Here is a 27,030-nt window from a genome sequence, read left to right as displayed (position 1 = left end):
AGTAGACTAATGGACATTCCTTATAACAGAATGGCCAGCAAGAGAAGAATTACCCAACCCTGATCTTAATGTTGTAGTTTTATAGCAAACAGATAGTGTAAAATTTTTGTACTGAAAGGTCAGTGGCAGTAAGACAAAGTGTCTTCTAAATCAAGTTTTTAAGAAGTACATTTAAATGTTTTAAAATTAAAAAAAAAAAAGGTCCTGGCACAGTTAATAGTATTTTAGTAAGAGATTAAGCAAATACAGAAAACACTGTGTTCTAAGCTTGCTTTTGTAGTAAAATTCTGTGAGGAGGTTGGATGTGGAAGGGAAGATGGGGAGTTGGTGAGAGAGCCCTGTGGTATCTGGGAGAGAATCATTTCATCAGCACCCATCAGGCCTCCGAGCAGAAATGATGGAGAATTTGTTAGTCCAACCCTCTAAGGTAATGAGTGTCACTAGCAAACTGAGAAGAGGACTAAAGGCTGTCTGCAAATTCCAAAGTCAGGAAACCGACTCTGAGGTGGCTGAGCTGGGCTTGCTGGCTGGCAGTCACCAGGAAGGGCTGGTTAGTCCTCCCTCAGTGCTCTCCAGCTAAGTCTCTAGGCACTAACTAGTTCTAAGTTCCATGGCAGAGAGGATTATAAATTAACATAGCCCGCAAGCCAACTAGAGAATGTATTGAGCTGCCATTGTTGGTTTTTTTTTTTAAATTTATTTATTTTTGGCTGCTTTGGGTCTTCGTTGCTGCCCGTGGGCTTTCTCTAGTTGTGGCGAGCGGGGGCTACTCTTCGTTGCGGTGCACGGGCTTCTCATTGTGGTGGCTTCTCTTGTTGTGGAGCACGGGCTCTAGGCGCGCGGGCTTCAGTAGTTGTGGCCCTCGGGCTCAGTAGTTGTGGCTCAAGGGCTCTAGAGCACAGGCTCAGTAGTTGTGGCGCACGGGCTTAGTTGCTGCGCGGCATGTGGGATCTTCCCGGACCAGGGCTTGAACCCGTGTCCCTTGCATTGGCAGGCGGATTCTTAACCACTGCGCCACCAGGGAAGCCCGCCATTGTTGGTTTTTAATGGAGAGTAGCTCAACTCCTTTGTCCTGTGAAGGATCACTTGAGAGGCCCTCAGGATCAGGGAAATTCAGGGTGACTGGGCAGTCACTGTCCTGGTATTAAGGTGAAATAAAACCTTTGTGACTTAACCGACGTTGCCCTCACTAAGATCCCTCCTATGCAAAGCTGAATGCCAGGAAGGAGGTAACACAATTTGCTTAAGTCCCAGGGCCTTCTCTGGGGAAAAAAACTTGACACTCCAGAATCTGCTCCCCGATAACTGAAATTAGAACTGTCAAGGACTTGATTAAGGACCATTGGTAGGGAAGGGCCAGGAGGCTCCTAATAGAAAACAGCCTTGAGTAAATCAGCAAGATTTTAAGTCAATGACCTGGGCTCAAGAGCAGGGCCTTAGGTTTTATCGGCTTTTACTACTGGCTGGGACCACTGGCTGTGCCAGGGAAGCCGTGGTGGAGCGGAGGAGTGTAAACTGAAGACCATTCAAGCACAGGGCTCTCCTGTCCAAATGCAGCATCAAGGGAGGGGCGCTGCTTCCTGTGCAGAGAGCTGGGCCAGGGAGAGACCATCTCCACGGGACCAGTACCACCTGGGGGGACAGGGGAGGGCCACGCCTCCATCACCCCATGGGGCAGTGAGGAGTTCTGCTGGGCTGTGGAAGTCGCACAGGCCTCCCTTATGGATTGGGTAAACCTGGAGACTCCTGGACAGCTCAGGGGCTGCTGCAGGGAGGGAAGTGGCCTGTTGGCTCTTCTGGCATGTTGAGTGTTCAAGCCGAGTTTTAGCTTGACAGAAAATTAAAACATGTAACCATATAGGTGCCCAGAGTTTGAAAAGCACATCACACACACTTTACAAGAGCTTTAAACCCTGTTTACGATTAAGTGTTTTACATTCCAGTGAGTAATTTCTTCAAAGATGTAACTCCATCCCACTCCCTCTCCACCTCCACGGTCCCCACTTACCCTGCAGTATTACATGTACTTCCCATCAGAGATAATTCTAAGGCCTGAACAGCCAGTTCATCAGGTGCTGTCATTCCTTTATGAAGATGCCAATTTAGCATAAGTGCCAGCTCTGTGTCTGGTTGGTGGTTTAATACATAACGCAGAGCATCTCCTATTGACAAACGCTTTAAGCCATAGTCACTTGAAATTTTTTTGGCAACTGAAAAACATTAAAACTTTAAACTTATTCCGTTTCACAAATTCATCAGTTAATCTTAGTTTCAGACTCTGGTTAATTGACATCAACAGCAAGCTAATCTTCACATTCCTCAAAGTAATTTCAAAAATTAAAATTGCTACATCTTTTTGAATTAATACTGTTCAAAGGTCGATCATTATTAGCACTTCAGGTATGTGGCTGATGGGTCTGGTTAGTGAGCCAACTCTGTGAGGTTTTTCTATAACTAAACCATTTAAGTGTTTTTTTTCCTTCTGCACGAGGTAGCAAAATTTTTCAGAGCTTTATAAGGCATCCTATGTGTACTATTAGTATTTGGTATTATGTCCAAAATAACAATTCAATGTTCCTTGTGTCACTGGATTAAACCATTTCCCTATCTATCCATTTACGGACTCCAGGCTGCAATCAGGATAGCTTACCCTATACAGTTAGGTGGCAGATAATCCTTAGGAAGTAATTTTTAAAAATTATAATGGCATATCTGACATTTTAATAGTAATTTACAGCTTATGAGGTAATATTTCTTCTGTGACTTTTTTTGATATTTTCAACTATTCCATCAAGTGCGTAGAGTGGGTATTGAAGCTCCAATTTTATAGATGAGAGAACTGCAGCCCACTGAAATGGAATAATTTGTCCAAGGGCACATAGATGTTGCCATTTGTTGAAAGAGGACTCAGGCTTGGCCTCTGCTTCTGCTAAGTGAGACCACAGATAATAGCTTCCAGTTACTGTTAAATGTGGGTGTGCTCTGACAGGGTCTACAGACCCTGCTTCATCACAGTCTGGAGACAGCAGTGTGTAGAGGACACTGAGACTCATCTGGTCCCACAGGGAATACAGGTTAACTGGCCACAATTAGGGCCACCCGGGAGGGACTCCCCTGTGAGGGCCGCAGAAGGCTTCATCTCAGCTTTGCCACAAACGCGAGAGTCACACCTATTATTCTTAAGCTATGAAAACAATTAAGCGTTTACAATTTGACATTTTGTTTAAAGATTAACCTCTATTTCAACAAAAATCGAGGAATCAGATTGTCTAATCTACATTTTACTTTTTGCTGTGGTTGTAGGATCTTGAATGTCAATGTACAGCTTTCTTTGGGAAATATCATTATCTTTGTGAACTTTTAGAACACAGCTATTAAAGACTCTTCATCATGTTAAGACGTTTAAATGGGGAAAACACACTTTTCATCTGAAGAGCTAAAATACAAAACTCCCTTTTATTATTTCTGGTGAAAATTAATCTTTGACCTCATCTCTCCCCTTCATTCTCTATGCCGTCAGTCATTAAGTCCTGTCATTTCCCTTTTAAATATCTCTGGTATCTGCCCTTTCCCATTTTATTATCATCGCGACCAACCACTGTTCATGTGGTTATCATGTCACATGTCATCCTGAAATACCACACTCACCTATTGTTGGACTATTTGCCTTAAAAAAAAAAAAAAGTCTCAAGATATAAAAAATTCAAACATTATAGTTTACCAAATGCCTTTTTCAGTAATGATTAAGATAATGGATTTTCACTCTTTAACTTATTAATACAGTAGATTATATTTATAAAATTTTAAATATAATTTTTATCCTAATAAAATCTGAATATAACTGTTATTTGACTATATTTATAAATAATATTCATTTGTAATTTCTTTTTTTGTATTATCTTTGTTAGGTTTTGATATCAGGGTCATGCTAATTTAAAAATGAATTTATATTTTTTATACATTTTTAATTGTATGGACTATATTCTTTACTTTAAAAAAAACTGAAAATAAATTGGTCAGTTTACTTTCTTTTCCCTTGCTCTGCAAAAGCTTGTAAAAACACAGGAAGTATCTCTTGAATTTTTAATTCTTTGAAAGTTTGACATAATTTTCCTCCAAAACCATTTGATTCTGGGCTGTTTTGGAGTGGGGCTATATTTTTGAATGCCTTCTCCTCAATGGTTATTGGCCTATTTAGGTGTTCTGTCTCTTTTTGAGTCAGTTTTGATAGTTAGCTTCCTGGAAAAGTGGTCCTGGTCTTCAGGAGATTCTTTTATGCTTAAGGATAGTAAAGGCAAACACACCCTCACCTGTAGTTTTCCCAGATTTTGGAGGCCCCAGAAGTGCAATCCTAATGGGCATAGTAGGCTTAGGTTTGGGTTGGCGGATATATTTGATTGGGTTCTTCATAAATTTTTCTTTAGTTTCCTTACTAGATAAAAAATAAATATACTGACGGTGGATTACAGGATGAAGTAGATTCTCTGAATTTTCAACTGGCTTGATTGTCTCTCCTTCACTTAGCTGCAATATATGCACAACTGAATTAATAAGTTAGCTTTATTTTAAACAGCATTTCCCCCAAATACACTTGAAAAAACAAATTTGTAAAATCTTTCTTATAGAACAAGAAAACTAATTATAATCAAATACTGATATTAAAAAACTGTAAAAAGAATGAATTATTTTATACTCATATGGAATAAATGTAGTTTTTCTTAAATGTTTCAGTTTCTGACAATTATAGTTATTCTACTTCCTTTATAATGTGTTTAGCATATACTGAATGTTTCTGCCAAGGAGTGTAAAGGTGTTTGGATATACTCATGGGCCAATTTATCTTCACAGACAGGTCCATTCCTAAGGTGGCGTAATGTACGGAAATGTGTCCTCCCAAAATCATGGTTTGAAGCCCTAACCCTCAAAGTTACAGTATTTGGAGACAGGGCCTTTAAGGAGGTAACTAAGGTTAAATGAGGTTATAAGAATGGGGCTCTAATCTGAGGACTGGTGTCCTTATAAGAAGAGAAAAGAGACACCAGGAGTGCATGAGCACAGAGGAAAATCACTGAGGACACAGTGAGAAATGGCCATCTACAAGCCAGGAAGAGAGGCCTCACCAGAAAAACCATCCCTGCTGGCACCTTAATCTTGGACTTCCAGCCTCCAGAACAGTGAGAAAATACATTTCTGCTGTTTAAGCTACCCAGTCTGTGGTATTCCATTATGGCAGCATGAGTAGACTAATACAGGTGGGGTCCTGGGTTATATATGGGAGTGTACTGGTAGGACAAAGCCCACTAGCTTCTCTTCTACATTTTTATACAGACGAAATCCCACTCACACAAACATCAAGAGCAGCCACAAAAGGGAAGAATACACCTAAAAGGCAGCCTAAGGTGTCGGTATGGAATGGAGAGGGAGGACTGGTCCCACATCTTTGCATTGGTGATGATGACGACTGGGTAATTAAATGGGTATCTTTTTTATACCATCAGATGGCCAAGCATCAGTCATCCCTGGACTTGACAGAGTAGGTGGGAAACAGTCTGGTAATATTGCTCCTCCCCCAGAACTACACCAGGATAGTTGTCACAGGTCAGTGGTGTTGTCAGCATCATCATTCTTGGGCTGAAGTGACGTTCATGGCCGGGAGTAAATGTTAGGGATAAGAAGAAACTCAGGGATGGGGTGGGAATGTCTGCTCTATTTCTTATACTTGGTAATACAAGAAAAGCTGAACGTTTAATGATTCCATTTCAGATTCACAAATTAAGTGTGAATTCTTACAATAGTTTCTGCTATTGCCCAAAATATCTAGCATGTATCTTTCTTCTCCATAGGTCAGAATACCCAAGGTGTCATCAAATCAGAAACATCAAGTGGTCAAGTACCCAGACAGATTCCCAACAGCCCTGAAAAAATGATTTATATGCTTAAACCCTTCCTATGACCATGCACTGATTTCTCCACAAGGCATCTTTATACAATCCTAATTATGTTTGGACGTGGGTCCTTAAATAGCGTTCTGACTTTGACTGCTTCTTCCCCTCTCTTGCCCATCTCAAAGAGAAGGTTAGGGTGTAACCATTTTTCAAAAGCTTTCTAGGTGATCCTAATACGTGCTTAACTTTATCTGATTCTCTATGGAGGGAACTGTCATAATGTTTCTATATTTCAGCATGATATTTGAAAAGGTTTCTCTTGACATCCTTACAGTTAAGGTAAAGAAGATATCACAATTAAGTAGAATTGAAACTGATTGTATCAACATCAACCAAGAAGGAGGTTTCAAGTAATATGCACATGGCTCCATTTTGGATCCCTTCCTCCAAAATACTTTTTATCAGTGACCAATACACGTTAATAACAACAACAACTTATATTAATTGAGCATTCACAAAAAAACAAGCACTGTTGCAAGCACTTTACAATAATTAACTGATTTAGTAATTGTAACAATATCGTGAGGTAGGGACTATTCTTATTGCCATTGTGCAAATGGGAATGGCTCAGAGTGGTGAAGTAATTTGTTCAAGGACACTTAGCTAGTAAGTGGTGGTTTTGAATTCAGGCAGTCTGGCTCGAGAGGCCATGGTCTTCTCCACTGTGCTACTTCACTGATGGAAATAAGAAGGTACACTGGTCGAGAGGGCAGGTCACCTTTACGTGACATTCTTTTATTGTCTTTATAGCACTTAATACAAACTGACAAGAACCTATTTGTTTACTTATTTATTGCCTATCCTCCCTCTCCAACCCAACTAGAATATAAGGCCCATGACAAAGGAACCTTGTCTGTTTTATTCACTGCTCTGTTCTCAGGGACTGACACAGTGGCTGGCATGTTCTTGATTAAGATTTGTTGAAAACCATCCCATATTTGAAGTTACTGAATTCCAGTTACATTAAATGTTTGTCCACACTGCATAAAAATACGGTGCTTAGAAATAAGTTTGTGACGAACATTAAAGGCACATTTTGTATGGTATCTCACACTTTCCAGAGAACTTTATATTCTTGCATTTGATCACATTGGCCTGATGGCAGTATCCTCCCATCTTAAAGGTGAGGAAACAGAATCAAAGAGTTTAAAGGACTTGCCTAAAATTAGATAGCAAATTGTGTCAGAGCTCAGCTCTCTAGATGTCTAGTTTGAAAATATTTCTACTACCATCTTCTGCTACAGAGTTAAAACCAAGTTGGAACTGGATGATTGCTACAGAAATAGACGAAAGAAATAAACCCTTCAACTACTTTCCTACTTCAGAAAGGCGAAACAACCACACATATTTTTATAGCTAGTTAAGAATACTATACAATGCTTACAATTTTTTGAACTTATCCACTGTCTTCTTAGACATACTTAAAAAAAAAAAGAAATAAGAGAAAGAACATGGCTTTCAGATACATTTGCTGACATTACCTTTACAGGGTCCCAGTAGCCAAACGAGCTTATATACTTGTAGGTAAAGCTGAGCATTTTCTGGGCAAGGCGGGATGATATTGGATAACATTTCTCAAAAATGCTTGCACGATTCTCCACCAGCGGTTTCAGTTTCATATTCAATATGTATTGTACAATGTGGGTTTTCCGAGCTCCATTAATGAGAATTACTGGTATCAAAAACTTCTCAAATTCTTCCTAATGAAAAAAAATCATAAAACCAAATATTTTTAGTGGGAAGGAGGCTGGCAGTATTTAGTTACAGCACATGGATGTTGCTAGTAACTGATTACTTCAGTCTAGAGAACAAATATTTTTCAGCTTCCAAGCAACTGCATGTTGGCAGCTAAAACTTTGACCCTATGTGGCTTCCATGTTGTCCTTGATTTATTAACTAGTTTTTATAATTGTAAATGGTGCTGACGAAAGGGAACTAACCCCTAAAAATATACATTTCTTTTGAAATGTTAAAAAGAAACCAAGGCATAAACCAAATCGCTTTTGTTTCATTCTCAAACGTTATTTTTTGAATTATGAAAAATGAAAAAGTAATAACCTGTATTATTTGTAAATTATTCATATCTGCTTCAAATTTTTCTCCCAGTTCACCTCTCAGGCGTTTGAGCGCATCAATTTCCTGCTCTTCATCTTCCTCACTCATCACTTCCTCATCTTTTGGAAATTCATCAAGGATGTTGTCAATATCATCTTCCTCATCTTCAGGTTCTTCCTCGCTCATGTCTTCATCTTTTCTAACAGTCTAAGGAAGAAAATATTCCCTTTTACTATACATAAAATATGGAACAAATGACACTGCTAACTAATCATCTGGGATATTTTGGAATAAGTGGATATTGCTTAGTATGGCATGCAACGTTCATCAACTGATATAGTAAAATTTCAAATATCTGGCACCCAAGAAATTTAATGCCTTCAAGACTCTAACACCACAGTGATCCCATAAATAAATACCTAGACAAGATATTAACTGCTAATATTTAATGCTATAGTTGTCAGAACATTACATGTTTTTCATGGTCTTCAGTAACAATATTTAATGCAACTCAAAGAGTATATAAAACACTCCCTAGCTGTGTTAGCTTGGACGAAACCAGTTTCCTCATCTGTAAAATAGGAATAAGGAAAGTACCTCCCTCACATGGTTGTTGGCGGCGCTAAAATAAGTTAATACATGCAAAGCCCTCAGAAAACTGTCTGGTACATGGTAAGCATGCAAATGATAGCTGTTATTCCTATTATTATGCTGTTATAGTTATTATTGTCATTTTGTATAAAGCACTGTTCTAATAGAATAGTACACGCCCCTGAGGAGGCTGCAGCTTATCTGAGGAAACCAGAATAACACATAAATGATTATTGAAGACCACGACAGGATACTGATACTAAGTGGTGTTGTAGAGGCTCGAAGTGCTACAGTTCAGTTTGCGTAACACTGAACCCTGTCCTACTGATCCTCCTGCACTGCCTCTATGCACGTCGCCCTGAAGTATCCCTTGTCCCAGATGGAGCACTGCCTTCCAGTCGGAAACCTGGGACTTATCTTGACTCCTCGCTCTCCATTATTGCACATCCAGTTTCTAAGAACAGGAATCCTAAATAATACTTAAGACCCTCTCCTCCTTTCTAGTCCTGCTCTACTATTTGCCCTGTCATTACCTCTTGCCTGCACACTTCTGATTAGCTCGCTATTTCCTGATCTTTCTAACTGATTAGACCCTGGTTCCTTTAAAGGCGCCTGGAGCTGGGATTTGGACTTGCAGGTGCCGGGAGGAAGATGAGAGGACAAAGGGCCCTTCCCTGTTCTGTGCCCAGGCTCCTCTTTCCCCCGAAGGAGTTTGGCATTGGAACTATGTTTCTCAGTTCTTATTCTTTTTTATTTGAATTTTGAAGCCATTTGGTTCTCTTACTACTTTTTCCTTTTTCTTATACTTTGACAATTTTTTAGTTTGAGATTTGATTTGCTAACGATCATTGGAGGTATGGTGGGATGAGTCCACACTACGAGCTGCAGACATCTTAGTTTCAGATGAACTTTTGCTCACCTCTCCAGCTCTATTTAATAGCTCTTCCAACTTGTTTGTTAATTTGAAAAATTAAACTATATAAGTTTAACAAGAAACTTTCAATTAATTTAAATGCTATATTGTAGTTTCCATGAACTTGTTTTTGCTCTCTGGTTTTTCATACCATCCGGTTTTTGTTTTATGGATACAAGTTCTTGAATTATTTGAGGCAAATTGGAATTTTTTAAATGTTTAATGTATTTCCTGTATTGTCTATTTGTTTTAGAGTCAATTATTCTGTTTGTTCATCTTGGTTCTTCTTTGTATTGATAATTTCAAATATATGGCTATCCTTGGTTGTCCATTCATTTTTACGAATGAAGGACTAAACTGATTAATTCAGAGCAACTGTAAGCTCTGGGTTTGTGAGCAGGACAGGTTGTATCATGCTTCCATTTAAGATGTGAGGATGAGAAGAGGCAGGCAGGCTGGATCTTGTCCCAGATGATGAAGAGCACCAACCAACATTCTGTGGCACCTAGCATTTTCTACACAGATTATTTAATTACTTTAGAAATTATTTACTTTTTTCTTCATGGGGACAAATGTCACTGTTACATGAGGAGCTGGTGGGATCAACCTTAAATAATTTTTCTGCAATTTACCCTCTTGGACTTTCTAGATAATCAAATTATGTGCAAATATTAAATTTTGTTCTTACTTTTCAATATGTATGCTGTTTCTTTTTCTGATCACGTTGCAGTGGCTAGTTCCTTTAAATTTTTTAAAAGGTTAATAGCCTAAAAATCTTCACAGGAGACCATCTGAGAGACCCACAGGTTAATTCTTTTTAGGGAAAAAGGTTTTATTTTTCTGTAAATGGCATTTTGGTCCTCTGGAACAGCGCTGCTTTGTTCCTTATGTCTAGTATCTTTCAGTCCTTATGTTAGGAGATACATGTTCTAAAATTCATGGTCTCAGAGATCTGCCTCCAGTATGAAGGAATAAGTTCATTTAGCCTCTAGCAGATTAATAACCATAAGCCATGGACAACACACACACAAATACACACACATTTTTTTCTCTCTCTCTTGCTCCAGAGGGCTTCTGAAGAGTGAACAAAGGCAGATTTTGTAGAGTAGTCAAAATTTGGAGGGCGGGATTGGCTTAGGGTCAGTTCTCTTATTTTGTGCATTTGCTGGGAGGGCAGCCTCCATTAGAGTGGTGGTGGCAGAGGGGGACTAAAACTCTGATAGAAAGCTCTGTCTTTTGTCACCTACAAATTGGCACTTGCCCTCTACCTCTACAAGGATTAAATTATGAGCTGCTGCAGCTGCTGACCTTCAACAGCCCCGGAAAGAAGTTCAGGATGGATCAGAAATGAGGCACTCTGTGCTCTAGAAAAAACTGGCAGAACAGGTCTTCAGATAGTTAGATATTTTCAGGAGATGATTTTATGAGCCCAATTCTTGCATCTCCTCATATCTAGAAAAGTGATAAAATCCTTCACGGCTATTCCTGGCATTCTCCTGCATGTGGCTACACTACACTTGGTAAAAGGGACCCAGGCACCAGAGAAAGAGCTAGTGTACAGGACGAGGGCAAAGATTCTGGAGCTAGGGGTAAGAGTAGAAGCAAGGCCTCCAAGGAATTGGGAGATATGCACTGTAAATCTGTATGAAGCCACTGGTTTGTAGAATATTCTTCAGTCACATTTGGAGACTAAAATTCCACATGATGGCGACATTTTTCTATAAAATTAATGGAAGTAGTCATCTTGAGACTGTGAAGTGATTTCTAATGTTAAAAGTGTTATATTTGTTGCTAAAAAGTCAGACAGTAAAGGCAATAATGTTAAGGCTGAGAAGACAAACCTGGGAAGGGCTTTATCTGCATATGGTTCCCTAACTGCTTGGGAAAAAGGTGAGTCAAGAAGCTGCATATTTCTGTACAGAGAGGCAAATGATGAGAAGACCCCTGGTTCTGTGCATGAAAGCAAGCTCCAAGGTCTATGTGGAGTCAGGATGGATTCAACTCAGGTTGTCACATTAACTGATTATAACAATTGCACTAAGTGATACTTGAGATGCTGCACTGTGTTTAGTCTTTCCTTGTCTGAGGCAGTAGGAGTACATATAAAATTCCCATCAAAAAAGTTAAAAAAAATACACAGTTTTAATCTCAGAAAAATCTCATTAAAAATCTCAGGGACTCTCATAAAAAATCTCAGGAATTGTCTTCCAAAAGTCAGTTTGTATAAATTAATTGTGGGAGATACATAGCCAATTTTTATAAAAGACTAAGTCTCAGAAGAGCTAACTTACAAAATCTTACTTTGTTTATAAGATAGAATATTTCATCTGAGTTGCTTGGCTGTAGCATTTGGGTCAGCTAGGTCAACTGGGGACTAGCTCCTCTCTAAACAAAACAAAATCCATGATCTTCAAGGTTTATCTTTTCAAAAAATCAGCAGATGGAAAAGAGGAGCTGCATTGAACATCCTGCACAGTATGTGACTCTGAGCGTCTACAGGCTCTGCCCCATTCCGTTCTTTATCTCAAGGTAATCTATATTTTAGCTCCAGCACAACTTCACAGGCTCTCTGTCTAGACCTTATTCCCAAGCTCCCAGCCTACCTCCCTGTAGCATGAGCTGAAGTGTGAAAAGCACAAATGAAAATCCACAAGAAGCATAGTTTAATGTAGTATTATTATATTTTGTATTAGATTATTTAAACATCTTATTTAAACATCTTGGTTTTCTTTCTTTTAAAAATGTTCATTTTTCTGATTATACAAGTAATAAAAGTTCGTTGTAAACAGTTATAGAATACTAAAAAGTGTGAAGAAAATAAAAATGATATATAATCTCCAAACTTATACATAAACTATATTTCCATCAAGACTTCTATGCATCTTTTTGATGCTCAACATCACTAATTATTAGAGAAATGCAAATCAAAACTACAATGAGGTATCACTTCACACGGGTCATAATGGCCATTTTCAAAAAGTCTACGAACAATAAATACTGGAGAGTGTGTGGAGAAAAGGGAACCCTCCTACACTGTTGGTGGGAGTGTAAATTGATTCAACCACTATGGAGGACAGTATGGCGTTTCGTTAAAAACACTAAAAATAGAGCTGCCTTATAATCCAGCAATCCCACTCCAGGGCATATTTCTGGAGAAAAGATACATGAAAAGATACATGCACCCCAATGTTCACTGCAGCACTATTTACAATAGCCAAGACATGAAAGCAACCTAAATGTCCATCAACAGATGAATGGATAAAGAAGATGTGATACATATATATTAAATAGAATATTACTCAGCCATAAAAAGGAATGAAATTGAGTTATCTGTAGTGAGGTGGATGGACCTAGTGTCTCTCATACAGAGTGAAGTAAGTCAGAAAGAGAAAAACAAATACCGTATGCTAACACGTATATATGGAATCTTAAAAAAAAAAAAAGGTCCTGAAGAACCTAGGGGCAGGACAGGAATTAAGATGCACACGTAGAGAATGGACCTGAGGACACGGGGAGGGGGAAGGGTAAGCTGGGACAAAGTGAGAGAATGGCACTGACATATATACACTACCAAATGTAAAATAGATAGCTAGTGGGAAGCAGCCACATAGCACAGGGAGATCAGCTCGGTGCTTTGTGACCACCTAGAGGGGTGGGATGGGGGTGTGGGACAGAGATGCAAGAGGGAGGAGATATGGGGATATATGTATATGTATAGCTGATTCACTTTGTTATACAGTAGCAACTAACACAACAACGTAAAGCAATTGTACTCCAATAAAGACGTTTAAAAAAAAAAAGGAAAAAAGAGAATAGCAGAAAAACAAAAACAACAAAAAACAAAACAAAACAGAACAAAAAAGGAACGAAATTGGGTCATTTGTAGAGACGTGGATGGACCTAGAGATTATCATACTAAGTGAAGTAAATCAGGCAGCAAAAGACAAGTATCATATGATATCACTTATATGTGGAATCAAACAAAAAATACAAATGAACTTCTTTACAAAACAGACACAGACTCACAGATTTAGAAAACAAACTTATGGTTACCAAAGGAGAAAGGTGCAGGGGAGGGATAAATTAGGAGCTTGGGATTAACAGATATACACTGCTATACATAAAACAGATAATCAACAAGGACCTACTGTATAGCACAGGGAACTCTACTCAATACTCTGCAATAACCTATATGGGAAAAGAATCTGAAAAAGAATAGATATATGTATATGTATAACAATCACTTTGCTGTACACCTGAAACTAATATAACATTGTAAATCAACTATACTCCAACATAAAATAAAAATTAAAAAAAGACTTCTATGTATCTTTTTATTTTACATTGCTGAGATTTTATATATGTGTAAAATATATGTGTTTTAAATATGTGTCCTTTTTTTTTGAAATAAGCAATTTTATCTACTTACCTCCCCTCCTTTCCTTTTTTGCTCTCTCTCTATTATAAGTTCAGCCCTTCTTTTAGAAATCATGTCATCCTGTTAAAGAAAGAGACATTAAAAAATATTAATGGATAATAATAAAATTACTTTTTTAAAAAAAATTTATTTAATTTATCTAGTTTTGGCTGCGTTGGGTCTTCGTTGCTGCATGCAGGCTTTCTCTAGTTGAGGCGAGCTACTCTTTGTTGCAGTGCACGGGCTTCTCATTGCGGTGGCTTCTCTTGTTGCGGACCATGGTCTCTAGGTGCACCGGCTCAGTAGTTGTGGCGCACGGGCTTAGTTGCTCTGTCGCATGTGGGATCTTCCTGGACCAGGGCTCAAACCCGTGTCCCCTGCATTGGCAGGCAGATTCCCAACCACTGCGCCACCAGGGAAGCCCTAAAATTACTTTCTATATATTAATTTTTTTTCCCAAAGGGGAATAATATTTGGGCAGAAGGATACTTTCCAGAAAAGCATGTGATAGTGGTAATTATGTCACTTACATCTTTGGACCTCTGGACCTCTTGATCAGCTACTTCCCTCCAGAGGGATAAATGGTACTTGGGATCAGTCACTTTTTCTGTAAACTTTAGAATTCCTTTTCAAAATGTATTACTTATTTGTTTCCTTTGGTGGAGAGGTGGATTTTGTACATGGAGAAACAGGGAAATACTTGGAGGGTATTTGTTGAAAATGTTTGATAATCTTTCATCATATTATTAAGATGTAATTGCCTAAAGAATCCATGTGAGAAAAGCACATGTACTTTGGATGCATTCACACATATGGTGTATAGGTAGTCCTCCAGTCTTTCTAGGGGTCTCTAAATCTAATGCAATGAATGGGTCCTTTGATATGACCTTAAGGTTTGCATGAAAACTAACCAGCACCCCTTGGGTTTGGGGGCTCATTGGCTCAGGACTCTTGAAACTGGAGTGCCCTAAAATACTGGGAGATCAGAGAGGTGCCTTAAAGACATGCCCTGGGGGTTCCGGTCTAGGCCAGCAGGACTGTGCTCCTTTTATCTGACAATTACTGAGTATACATTTCAGATAATTTATGTTTTGTTGACAGTCAAGAAATATTTGTAGATAGAATTCTAAAACTGAATGGAATCAAATTAATATAGTTCATGAGCCCCAGAGAGATTCTGTAGCTTTTCAGAGGGTAAGAGTTATAAAAACTCTTATTATTTCCTTTTTTAAAACCAGAGTTTTACCATAGGTGCTTTAACTGTAGAGTTATGAAAATACAGTCTCCTTTGTGTTTTCATAACATATAAGGAAACCACTGTATATACCAAAAATAAATGCAAAGTATGTATAATAAAGCACACACATATTATGAGTCTGTTTTTCCTCTGATCCTTTCACTCAAATAAGTAGTGGTCAGTGAAGTTTAACTAATTATTGCATGTCTGCCAGATGCCATCACTGTTCTGAGCACTGCACATGTATATTCTTTCATTTTCTGCTCAAAATATACTGCAAGGCGGACAGCATTATCCCACTTTATAGATGAGTTAATAAAGTCAGAAGGTTTAATTCACATAGTATAACACAGCTAGTGTGAGGATGGTGTAAGAAACTCCCAGATAAGGGTATGAAAAAGCACATTGTATGATGGAGCTGTAAGGAGGGTTTGTATTTGTTCCAACTGAGAAATAAAGTTAGAAAGAGGGTTTGGAACAGGATTGGGAGGGCTTTAAATGCCAGACTGAGGAGTTCAGATCTTAACAGAGTGACTTGACCAAAACAGAGTTTCAGGAAGATCAGGTGGCCCGAAGGAGGGCCTGGAGGGCCCAGATATGAAGTCTGGTAGGACAATTAGGAGGTCATCGTAGGAGTGCTGGGTGTGAGTTGAAAAGAATCTGAACCAGGGCGGAGTTGTGGGTATGAGAAGAAAGGAGCAAATCTGCTCTTTCCTGTTCCATATCCCTAAAATCCTCAGGGCATGTGATGTCTAGGCTGGGGCTTGATTGCTTTAGAGCTGCTCTGTCCAGTATGACAGCTACAAGTCACTTGCAGCTCTATTAAAATTAAATAAAATTAAACATTTGATTTCTCAGCCTCACCAACTAAATACATTTCTACTGCTTAATAGCCACATGTGTGGCTAGTGGCTGCTGTATTGGACAGTGAAGATACAGAACATTTCCATCAGCACGGAGAGTTCTCTGAGAACACTGGTCTAGAGGTGCCAGATCCCACAAGGAGGTAACATGCAACTGTGCTTTGGTATGCCCTCTTCTTTCTTTTCCATTCTCATGTTTATAGAGCCTCTTGCCTGGCAGACACTTTGGCCCATTTTCTTCAGAGAGTAGCAGCAGAAAAGGGAAGGATATCATGTAGAATGGTGTGAAGCTTGGTGTCTTGCCACACCTCTCTCCTGACTTCCACAGTTCTTGGATGGCTGAGAGATTGGCTTTGATTTTGTGTGGGACAGGGATGGCCTGGGACATGTAATCTTAGTGTGGTGGAGCAAAGGGATGGATGGCAATGTCCTTAGAGGGATTTCCTCTGGCAAGATGAAAAGAAGAAAAGAACTTGACAACTGTGTCTGAGCAGTGACAGAGGAACTTCATGGTTTTAACACTTTGTTTATAATTTAATAAGTATCGAGTTGTGATAATGTATTCAGTAATTTAAGTCACAGTACCTCAAAATTGGAATTAACTGATTAGCTCTCTGACACTAAAGAGAGCTTTCTTCCATACTCTCCCTGCCAAATGTCCACTCAGTCTATGCTTATCTATTGCCAAGTAGCTCACTGCCTTCAGTCTTTGTTCTTTTTGGAAAGTCTTACTAATAATGAAATACATCTCCCTGTACCTTCCTCCTACCAATGGTGCTTCTTTCCCCTGTGGCCACATGGAACAACGACATACTCTCTTCAGTATCAAAGACCGTCACATAATTTAACACTGTTCTCATGTCCCATCTTGGTCTTCCTAGTTCCAGATTTGAAAGCCCTATTCTTTCTACTCAACCCAGATCTATAAATGTGTCCTTTCAAGACGTGTCATACATATGGAATGAATCATAGAGTATGTACTATTTTCTTTGCCTGGCTTCATTTACTCAGTATAATGATTTTGGTAGTCATCCATATTGTAGGGGGTATCAATAGTTCATTCATCAAAAATACTGAATACTACTCCATTATATGAATATACTATTTATTTATTTATTATTTTTCCAGCTTTATAAAATTGTAAGATATTTAAAGTATATGTCATGAAGATTTGATATGTATACATTGTGAAAGGACTTCTCCCATTTAGTTAATTAACACATCCGTCACCTCACATATTTATCTTGTGTGTGTGACAACATTTAAGTTCTACTCTCTTGCCAAATTTCAATTATACAGTAGTACAGTATTACCAACTATAGTCATCATGTCATACATTAGCTCCTTAGGTCTTATTCATCTTATAGCTGAACTTTTGTACCATTTTATCAACTTCTCCCCATCTCCCACACCTCCCAGCCCATGACAACCACTTTTCTACTCTGTTTCTATGAGTTTGATTTGTTTTTAGATTCCACATACAAGTGATGCCATGCAGTATTTGTCTTTCTCTGCCTGGCTTATTTAACTTAGCATAATGCCCTCAAGGTCCATCCATGTTGTTGCAAATGTCAGGATTTCCTTCTTTCCCATGGCTGAACAACATTCCATTGTGTGTGTGTGTGTGTGTGTGTGTGTGTGTGTGTGTACATACACACACCACATCTTCTTTATCCATTCATCCGTTGGCAGACACAGGTTGTTTCCACACCTTGGCTATTGTGAATAATGCTGCTATGAACATGGGAGGAGAGATATCTCTTTGAGATAATGACTTCGTTTCCTTTGGATATATATACCCAGAAGTGGGATTCCTGGATCATATGGTAATTCTATTTTTTAATTACTTGTGGAACCTCCATACTGATTTCCATAGTGGCTGTACTAGTTGACATTCCTACCAACAGTGCACAAGCGCTCCTTTTTCTCCACATCCTCACCAGCGTTTATTTCTTGTCTTTTCAATTTTAGATACCCTAACAGGTGTGAGAGGTGATATCTCATTGTGGTTTTGATTTGTATTTATCTGATGATTAGTGATGTTGAGCACCTTTTCATGTACCTGTTGGTCATTTGTATGCCTTCTTTGGAAGAGTATCTATTCAGTTCATCTGCCCATTTTAAAAAATTGGATTTTTTTTTTTTTGATACTGGGTTGTATGAGTTCTTTATATATTTTGGATTTTAATCCCTTATCAGATATATGATTTACAAATACTTTTTCCCATTCCCTAGACTGCCTTTTTATCTTGTTGATGGTTTCTTTTGCTGGGCAGAAAATTTTTTAGTTTGATGTAGTCCCGCTTATTTATTTTTGCTTTTGGTGTCAAATCAAAAAAAAAAAATCATTGCCAAGATTGATGTCAAGGAGCTTATCCCCTTTTCTTATAGGAGTTTTAGGGTTTCAGGGCTTGTGTTTCAAGTCTTTGATCCATTTTGAGTACACTTTTGTGTATGGTGTAAGATAGGTGTTCAGTTTTATTCTTCTGCAGGAGGCTATATAGCTTTCCCAACACCATTTATTGAAGAAACTATCTTTTCCCCATTGTACATCCTTGGCTAGTTTGTCATAAATTAACTGACAATATATACATGGGATTATTTCTGTGCTTTCTATTCTGTTAAACTGATTTATGTGTCTACAGTCTGCTATTGTACTGAATTTTTCAGTTCGGTTATTGTATTGTTCAGCTCTGTGACTTCTGTTTGGTACTTTCTTATATTTTCTATCTCTTGAAAATTTCACTTTGTTTATGCATTGTTCTCCTGATGTTGGTGAGCATCCTTATGACCATTAGTTTAAACTCTTTATCAGATAAATCACTTATCTTTGTTTCAGTAAGGTGTGTTGTTCCTCCGTTTGGAACATATTCCTCTGTTTTTTCATTTTCTTTGACTCTATGTGTTGGTCTCTGCCCATTAGATAAAATAGCCACCTCTCCCTGTCTTGACAGAGTGGTCTTGTGTGGAAGATGAACACAGCTCAGGCTGGCCCCAGCTCTTGGCCATCTCTTAAGCCTTTGTACTTGTTTAAGCCACTTTCTTGTTTTTAGTGGCTCCCAGTAGTTGAGGGTGTGCCATGACCTATCAGTGTCCCGAATGGGAGGATCACAGTCAGCATAGGCTGATTGGAAGCTAGACACTCAAGCAGCAGCTGTTTTGATGTAGGTGATGTGGGTATTTTCTCATTTGCCCAATGTGTAGGAGTCACTCAGCTAATTTCTGGATTTCTTTCAAAGTGGATTGAGTTCAGGAGGCTCCTATGTTGCCACCTTGGGCTGGAAGCCAAGGGACCCTCTCTGGATATTTACCACATTTTGTTTATCCATTCATCAGTTGATGGACATTGAGCTGTTTCTACTTTTTGGCTGTTATGAATAATGCTGTGTGAACTTCCACATACAAATTTTTACATGGACATGTTTTCATTTCTGTTAGATAGGTTCCTAGGAGTGAAATTGCTAGGTTCTCTATGACACTTTTGAACATTTTATGGAAATTTCTCAGACTACAGTTTAAGAAAAGATGTTGTAAGCTAATACCTGGATTTGTTGTACTACAGGCTAAAATGGCCTTGATGGATGGTGTCACCATTCCAGGAGCTAGTGAAAAAGTCAATGAAAATTTTAATTCTTTGTGTTTCAAGGTCTGCTCCACTTGCTGCCTCTTCAACTGTGCTCCCGTGTCTGGTATACGGATACTTTGGTGCTACCACTATCTTTAATTTTACTTGCCTTGGAGTGAGAAACATTAACATGTAGATAATCATAAAGCCCTCAAATAATTCTTAACTCTTTAATTATAAATTGTCTTAATATTTGATGAAAATGTTTTCATACTGAATGTGGTATTAAAATCAGAAAACTACATTTTTGTAAAGACCACTTTATAAATTGGATAAATGCTGAACACATTTACTCTCATGCTTTTTTTTTAACAGATACATACCTTGATTTTTGCCTTCATTTCTTTGATGAGTTTTTTCCTTTCTAATTTCTTCTTTTGTTTCACTTTCCACTTTCCAATTTGGGTAGGAAGGAGGCGATCAGAAACATCTTGATAATCAACTTGCATAAAAACAGCAGCATCTGGGAAAAACCCATGTTCCCCCAGAAACTGGACCTCGTCAGGATATCGCGGGAAACCATCTAATACAAAACCTGTGGAACTAGGTGGAAATTTCATAACTTACTTTATTGGCTTAAAATATTATATTATAAATATTGATTTAAAAATGAAAAAGTACTGATAACTCTCAACTTTACATAAGACACCCAATGAATAAACAGTTTCCTATAGTACCTTTTTTTTTTTAATATTTCTACATGCTGTTTCTTCTCCCAAATGTACTGAGTTGGATTAAAATGATAATATTTTATACTTATATTTATAGTATAAAAGTACTGTCAATCAGTTTATAGACAATTACTATTAATTAGAAGCCTACTAAAAGTTGTGAGACGATCACAGGGAAAGAGAAAATAAGTTCTCTGCTTGGGACGAGTGACCAGCCTAATGAACGTGTCACCGTTTACATAAAGAGTTTACTTGGCTGCCCTCTACCTCTTTATTGAGAATCCTTACCTTTTAGTCATTTTTCTTCTAATGATGTTTCTTTTCATGGGAAAGTTCATAACCCTCTTCCCTGGCTCCCTTTGTAACCAGCGACAATTATTAATGTTTTCTTGGCTCATGTGTAAGATGATCGTATTCAGACAGGATCATCAAACTTGCTCAAGTATGATGAAACTTTAAGAATCATGAAAATAACTTGGAATGTTAATACATTTTCATTAGGGAGTATTTATAAAAACAATCAGGCTTGGAGAACCTGGCTTGGTTTAGTTGAGAGATTTAATATTGGTCCCTTTTTGAATGAAAGTTTATCTTGTTTATCTAAAATTTGGTTTAACTATTTATATTTAAATATACATTTTCTTCTTCAAAGGAATAGGACTTTCATGAACATTTGACAGTTTCAGCTCTTAACTGTCATTTAGAAATGTTGTTTTCTTTCTAATTAACTGGGCAAATTTACATATATTGGCCGTAAGATATGTGTTTTCTTTAGAGGTGCCTTCAGCAAAGTCTCTTCTGTTCTAGCTGTTACTTCTTTGTCAATGACATCTAAATCTTTTACCTCTACACCTCTCTTCTGAGTTTTGATTTAGAATTTTCAACAAGCTGCCTAGTTTCTCCATCTGAGTGCCCTTCAGGAATTATATATGCATCATACTGTCAAAAAATCATGCTCACTGTTACCCTTCCACACAGCTCTTCCTCTGACTCACTAGTATCCAGGTGCCAAACTTCAGAGACATCCTTCAACTCCCTCTTGCTTCTCACATACAAAACCTAAGTAATGTAACTAATGTAATTAGTTACATTAGATCTCTAGGACAGATGCCTTTTTAAAACATGTTTTTTCCTGATTATAAAAGCAATAAATCTCACTATTGAAAAATCAGAAATAAAGTCATGAAAAAAGGGCAAAATTATCTGCAACCTCATATCCAAGAGGTTACTGACATTTTGTTTTGTTTCTTTCTAGTTGGTTCTTCATTTGTTCAACTTTCTATCATATTGTAAATAACTTTGTATCCTCTTTTTTAACTCAACATTGTATAATAAAATTTCTTATGCTATTACAAAGTCTTCATTGTAGTAAGTTTTAATGTAGTGCTAATGTTCAGCTATTTTATTTAGGCTATTACAATTTCACTTTTTACTGTTCTTCAATCCATATGCTTTTTCTTTTTTAAATGTATGATGTGAGGTCAGGAGCTAAGTTAATGAAGAACAACCCATGACTATGTTGCTGCCAGCAACATCCCTAAGTTTACTACGACTATTGATCTAATTTAGGGAACAAGAAATTAAAATTAAAGTGACTAATAATCCCACTTACTTGGTTAGGCCAGGGACTAAATGAAAGAGAGTGACCAGAGGAGGACTGGGACCTGCCAGTTATTTGAATTCTCTATGATATAGTTTCCTTATCTCCAGAATGAGAAAATAAAATTTCTGTCCCAGAGGGCAGTTGTAAGGATTAAGGAAATTGATATGAATAAAATATAGGAGAACATTATCTGGCACACAGTAAGTTCCATATAAGTGTTTGCTATTATCAGTACTGTAAGTATCATTTCACTTTCTTCTGGTGGATACTGAGGTAAGAGATTCTGGTTAGGAAATTGAGGTGAAGCCTTAAACTCTGGTGGCCTGGAATTCTTAGTTTGTCCTGTCTGGCGTCAGGCTTGTTCCTGGCTGTTGGTAAAGGGATGAGACTATGGACAGCTATTTAGTGGTGTGAACAACCACTGCAACAAAAACGAAGAGCGTTGCTCATCATCCAGTTATACGGGGGTTAAGTCACAACCCACTGCAGTCACCTACTGACAGCATACCCTGAAAAGAATTCAGGATGAAAAAACAGGATGAGGCACTCCGTCCTTTGGATAAAGAGGCCCCTAGATAGTTAAATGCATATCTCAGGAAGAATTTCAATGATCCCAGATTCTTGCATTTTCCCATACATAGAAAAGCACTAAAATCATTAACTTGGGATATCTGTTCTTCGTGATTAGCAGCAATCTTTTACCAAGATGTATGCTTAACTACATGTATTTCCTAGCCAAGAAATTCATACATGTGTACTAGCTCCTCCCCTACCTCTTTGGAACAGGTCTTCAGAGCTACCTCCCAGGCTATAGTCCTCAGTAAGACCCTGAATAAAATTTAAACTCACAACCCTCAGGTTGTGTGTTTTTCTTTAAGTTGACAGTGGAATTAACTAATTGTTAAAAGACTACAAGGCAAAGAGTCTGGTACGTCATGAGTGTACACAGGTTTAGAATATGGATCCTTAATCACAACTACACATTATAATCCCCTGGGGAGCTCCAATGCCCAGGTCCCAACCTCACACCTCTAAAGATTTTGATTCAATTATTTTGGGGTGGGGTCCCTGGCATCAGTATTTTTAAAATAATCCTCTAGATGGTTTTTTTTAAATTAATTAATTTATTTACTTTTGACTGCATTGGGTCTTCGTTGCTGCATGCCAGCTTTCTCTAGTTGCGGTGAGCGGGGCTACTCTTTGTTGTGGTGCATGGGCTTCTCATTGCTGTGGCTTCTCTTGTTGTGGAGCACAGGCTCTAGGCGCGCAGGCTTCAGTAGCTGTGGTTTGTGGCCTCTAGAGCGCAGGCTCAATAGTTGTGGCGCACGGGCTTAGTTGCTCCGTGGCTGTGGGATCTTCCCGGACCAGGGCTCCAACCCGTGTCCCCTGCATTGGCAGGTGGATTCTGAACTACTGCACCACCAGGGAAGTCCCTAAATAATCCCCTGGATGTTTTTAATGTGTGGAATCACTAGTTTACATGAGAGTAAAGGAGAAAATTCTTAAATTTATGTTGGATTAGATTTTTAACTTTTAAGAATAAATCAAATAAAAGTCAATAAATGGGGGCTTCCCTGGTGGCGCAGTGGTTGAGAATCTGCCTGCCAATGCAGGGGACACGGGTTCGAGCCCTGGTCTGGGAAGATCCCACATGCCGCGGAGCAACTAGGCCCGTGAGCCACAATTTCTGAGCCTGCGCGTCTGGAGCCTGTGCTCCGCAACAAGAGAGGCCACGATAGGGAGAGGCCCGCGCACCGCGATGAAGAGCGGCCCCCGCTTGCCGCAACTAGAGAAAGCCCTAGCACAGAAGCGATGACCCAACACAGCCAAAAATAAATAAATAAATAAATAAAATTTAAAAAAAAAAAAAAAGGGTCATGCTTTAAAAAAAAAAAAAAAGTCAATAAATGTATAAAAGCCCATATAAATTAAGATACCGTATCGGTTCCTTAAACCACCACTCAGAGAGAATTGCTTCAAGGATTTCGGGAGGCAATGGCTCATTTTCTGTTAGATTTAATCTGATTGCTTCTTCTTCTTCTGTAAGCTGTACTTCCTGAGGCTACAAACAAAAATCAGAAAACAAAACAAAAATTTAAAACTGTATATTAATAAATAATACTATGTTACATAGTTGATTAGGATAAGACCTGTTTTTCGCAGGTCAGTGTTTTCAAAAATATTTATGTATTTATTTATTTTGCCTGCGCTGGGTCTTAGTTGCAGTACACGGGATCTTCGTTGCAGCATGCGGACTCTTAGTTGCAGCATGCACGCAGGATCTAGTTCCCTGACCAGGGATCAAACCTGGGCCCCCTGCACTGGGAGCACGGTGTATTACCCACTGGACCACCAGGGAAGTCCCTCGGGTCATTTTTTATACTGTTGCTCATAAGCATTTAAAAATCTGAGCTGTTTTCTTTAAACCAATATTTAATATGGTTTTAAATATTAAATGATATTTACTATTGCTAAGAGGAGTTACTAGCAATTAGCATGACTGATTTTCATACATGGTCTCAGGACATCTGTCTCATCATTTTTACTAAAACCTTGTTCAATCTATATCACACACCTATAAAGCTTAACTGATTTTTGTAGTTTATCTTATAATTATTCAACCTAGATCCTGATTAAAGGATGGGCCAGGCAGGCAGTCATCTGGACTATAATCTGTACCTGCGTCCATTTATAGGAGATCATTTGAGAAGAAAAGGGTCCAGCTATATCAGAAATGGTTAAAAAGTGAGTGAGAATTAAGAACTTTCTCTTTATACCTCCAGATAGAAAACACCTAAGAGATATATACAAACTTTCTTATGAGGCATCATTAGAAATTAATATTTTGAGATCTCCACTGGCGCTGGGACAGATTTTTTATGACGTTAAATAGAAAATGGAGAACATGATAATGGAAAACCTTACAGTCTAGGTCAGACATATCAAATAGCATAGTCCCAAATAAATGCTATATAACACTCTTGTCCGGAAAAGCTTTTCCGTTTTTTATTGGAGTCATGTAAAACTCAGTATTTTATATTCTAGATGAGCAGTAAGATCTGTATTTAACAAATGGGGAGGATGACTCTTAAATGATTTTTATGGGCTATTTTTTTCTTCTTAGAAACCTTATAGAGTTTGTTTCTTTTTTTTTTTTAACATCTTTATTGGAGTATAATTGCTTTACAATGGTGTGTTAGTTTCTGCTGTGTAACAAAGTGAATCAGCTTATATTCTTCTCCCCCAAAGTACCACCAGTAAGCACAGTTATCTGCAAGGAGAGTATTAATATTCCTACCAGCTTCTTTGTATTTTCTTCCTCAATTGTAACATTGGCCTGAATTGCAAGCTCTTCAAGTTCTTGTTTTGCAAATTGTTCATCCTCAGAATCGTCCTCAAATTCAGGTCCAACTTTCTTCTCAGTTTTAAGCATTAGTTTTTCTTGAAGAAATTCTTCAAACTGAATATGAAAAATGCCCAATTTTTCTGCCAACTGTCTTCCACATACAGTTTTGCCAGAGCCATGGGGGCCCAGGAGGCATATTCTTAATGGAGGAGCCTGCCACAGAGGGTGGGTCCGGGGGTTGTAGGATAGAAGGATAGTGAAGAAAAGGAAGCTTTGAGAATTTAGAAAACATAAGGCTTATTATTAACTGAATTATCACTTCACAAACTCAAGGATGTTTCAGCATTAGGATACCAATTAACATGATTCATTGCATCAACCATGGTCCTCAGGGATCATCAACAACCACAGAGCACCTTTTTTTTGAAGTCACAGAGCGTCTTGATATCAAGTGCCAAAAGGCATTTAATAAAATTAAATTAATTTTGTTTCTTTAAAAAAGCTTTAATTAAGGAAGAATGGAAAGGCACTTTCTTAGCACGATAAAAACAACAACAACAAAACCTCTCTACCAGACAAAAAGCCCATTGATACTGGAACACTAGGGGTCCCTTCATTAACTCCTGTAATCTCTGTATTGGAGATAGGGAAGCCCCAAAACCAGAGAACCCACAGAGATCCAGATGTACGGATTGTCCATTGATGCTGAAATTGTCAAGAACAACGGTGAGAGTTGGGATGGAGGAGCAGGTAAATCTTTTGTGAATGTGGGGAAATGACTATGATACTGGTAGGTGACAGCAAGGAGGAGTGGGAGATGGTGATATATCTGGATGGAATAAGCCTCAAAGGGGCTGGCAGTAACGGACTTCGAGCAGCAGAGGGAAGCAAGGAGCACAGTCTCATCACCTTCTGTCCTCATGAAGGAACGGTTCAGAGAAGAGTTTAAAGGTGCAAGTGTACCAGAGAAATACAGGAGAAAGAGGAGTCAGGTATCTTGAGGAATAGGGAAATTTAAAAAAAAGAAAGAGATTTTAGAAGATAGCAAGTCCACAAAAGAATATTTGAAAACAGAAATATCAGAGAAAAGAAAGAGATCTTAGAGATTAAAAATGTGACTGCTGAAGTAAAAAGTTCAGTAGTACTGTGAAATTCTAAGATTCCCCAGCATGAAAAACACATGATTTCAGATTAAACATGTACCATGTGTCCAGTGCAATGAATAAAAAAGATTCTGGACAATTTTAAGAACGCAAGATAATGAAAAGAAGCTCTTAAAAGCTTTCAAATATTTAAAAAATGAAGCTGACTTACAAAGAAATTAAAATCAGCCTAGTGACACTGGATGCTACCTCACAATAAAGCAATATCTTTAATATTCTAAAAAGGAATAATTTTCAACCTAAAATCTATGTCCATCCTAATTGTTAAACATATATGAGAACCAAATGATGACATTTTCAGATATGAAGAAAGTTAGTTGAAACACTTGTTTCAGCAAAACAAGGGTTTGAAAAACCCACAAAAGCAAGAGGAAGACATGATGTAAATATCCGTTGATTTTGCCACCCAGCATTTATCCACTCTTCTTCTGTTAACCATATCTGGATTCCCCCCAGGAGACCACCCTTCATCACTCTCAGTTTATGTGCTTCCAGTGGAACTGATTCCATCATTAGTTAAAGAATTGGGCATGACATGAAAAGATGCTCAACATCACTAATCATCAAGGAAATGCAAATCAAAACCACAGTGAGATATCAC

At 38.2% G+C, this 27,030-nt stretch overlaps 1 protein-coding gene across 1 annotated transcript in view; it reads right to left on the bottom strand.

Annotated features, from left to right (window-relative positions):
• The window catches only part of AK9 (adenylate kinase 9), a 117,850-nt gene that overhangs the window by 10,783 nt on the left and 80,037 nt on the right, over positions 1 to 27,030 (bottom strand). Inside the window, exons 25-32 of the mRNA XM_036871935.1 lie at positions 25,219 to 25,479; positions 23,858 to 23,982; positions 19,970 to 20,189; positions 13,934 to 14,002; positions 8,004 to 8,207; positions 7,427 to 7,645; positions 4,311 to 4,524; positions 2,009 to 2,210 (exon numbers count right to left, since the gene is read on the bottom strand). Coding sequence (XP_036727830.1) covers positions 2,009 to 2,210; positions 4,311 to 4,524; positions 7,427 to 7,645; positions 8,004 to 8,207; positions 13,934 to 14,002; positions 19,970 to 20,189; positions 23,858 to 23,982; positions 25,219 to 25,479 — 1,514 coding nt within the window. The remainder of the gene's footprint in view (positions 1 to 2,008; positions 2,211 to 4,310; positions 4,525 to 7,426; positions 7,646 to 8,003; positions 8,208 to 13,933; positions 14,003 to 19,969; positions 20,190 to 23,857; positions 23,983 to 25,218; positions 25,480 to 27,030) is intronic.

The sequence above is a fragment of the Balaenoptera musculus genome, chromosome 12 (genome assembly GCF_009873245.2).
Source record: "Balaenoptera musculus isolate JJ_BM4_2016_0621 chromosome 12, mBalMus1.pri.v3, whole genome shotgun sequence".
Classification (NCBI taxonomy): domain Eukaryota; kingdom Metazoa; phylum Chordata; class Mammalia; order Artiodactyla; family Balaenopteridae; genus Balaenoptera; species Balaenoptera musculus.
Note: the sequence above shows the minus strand (reverse complement) of the source record. Positions and strands in the feature narration are given on the sequence as shown.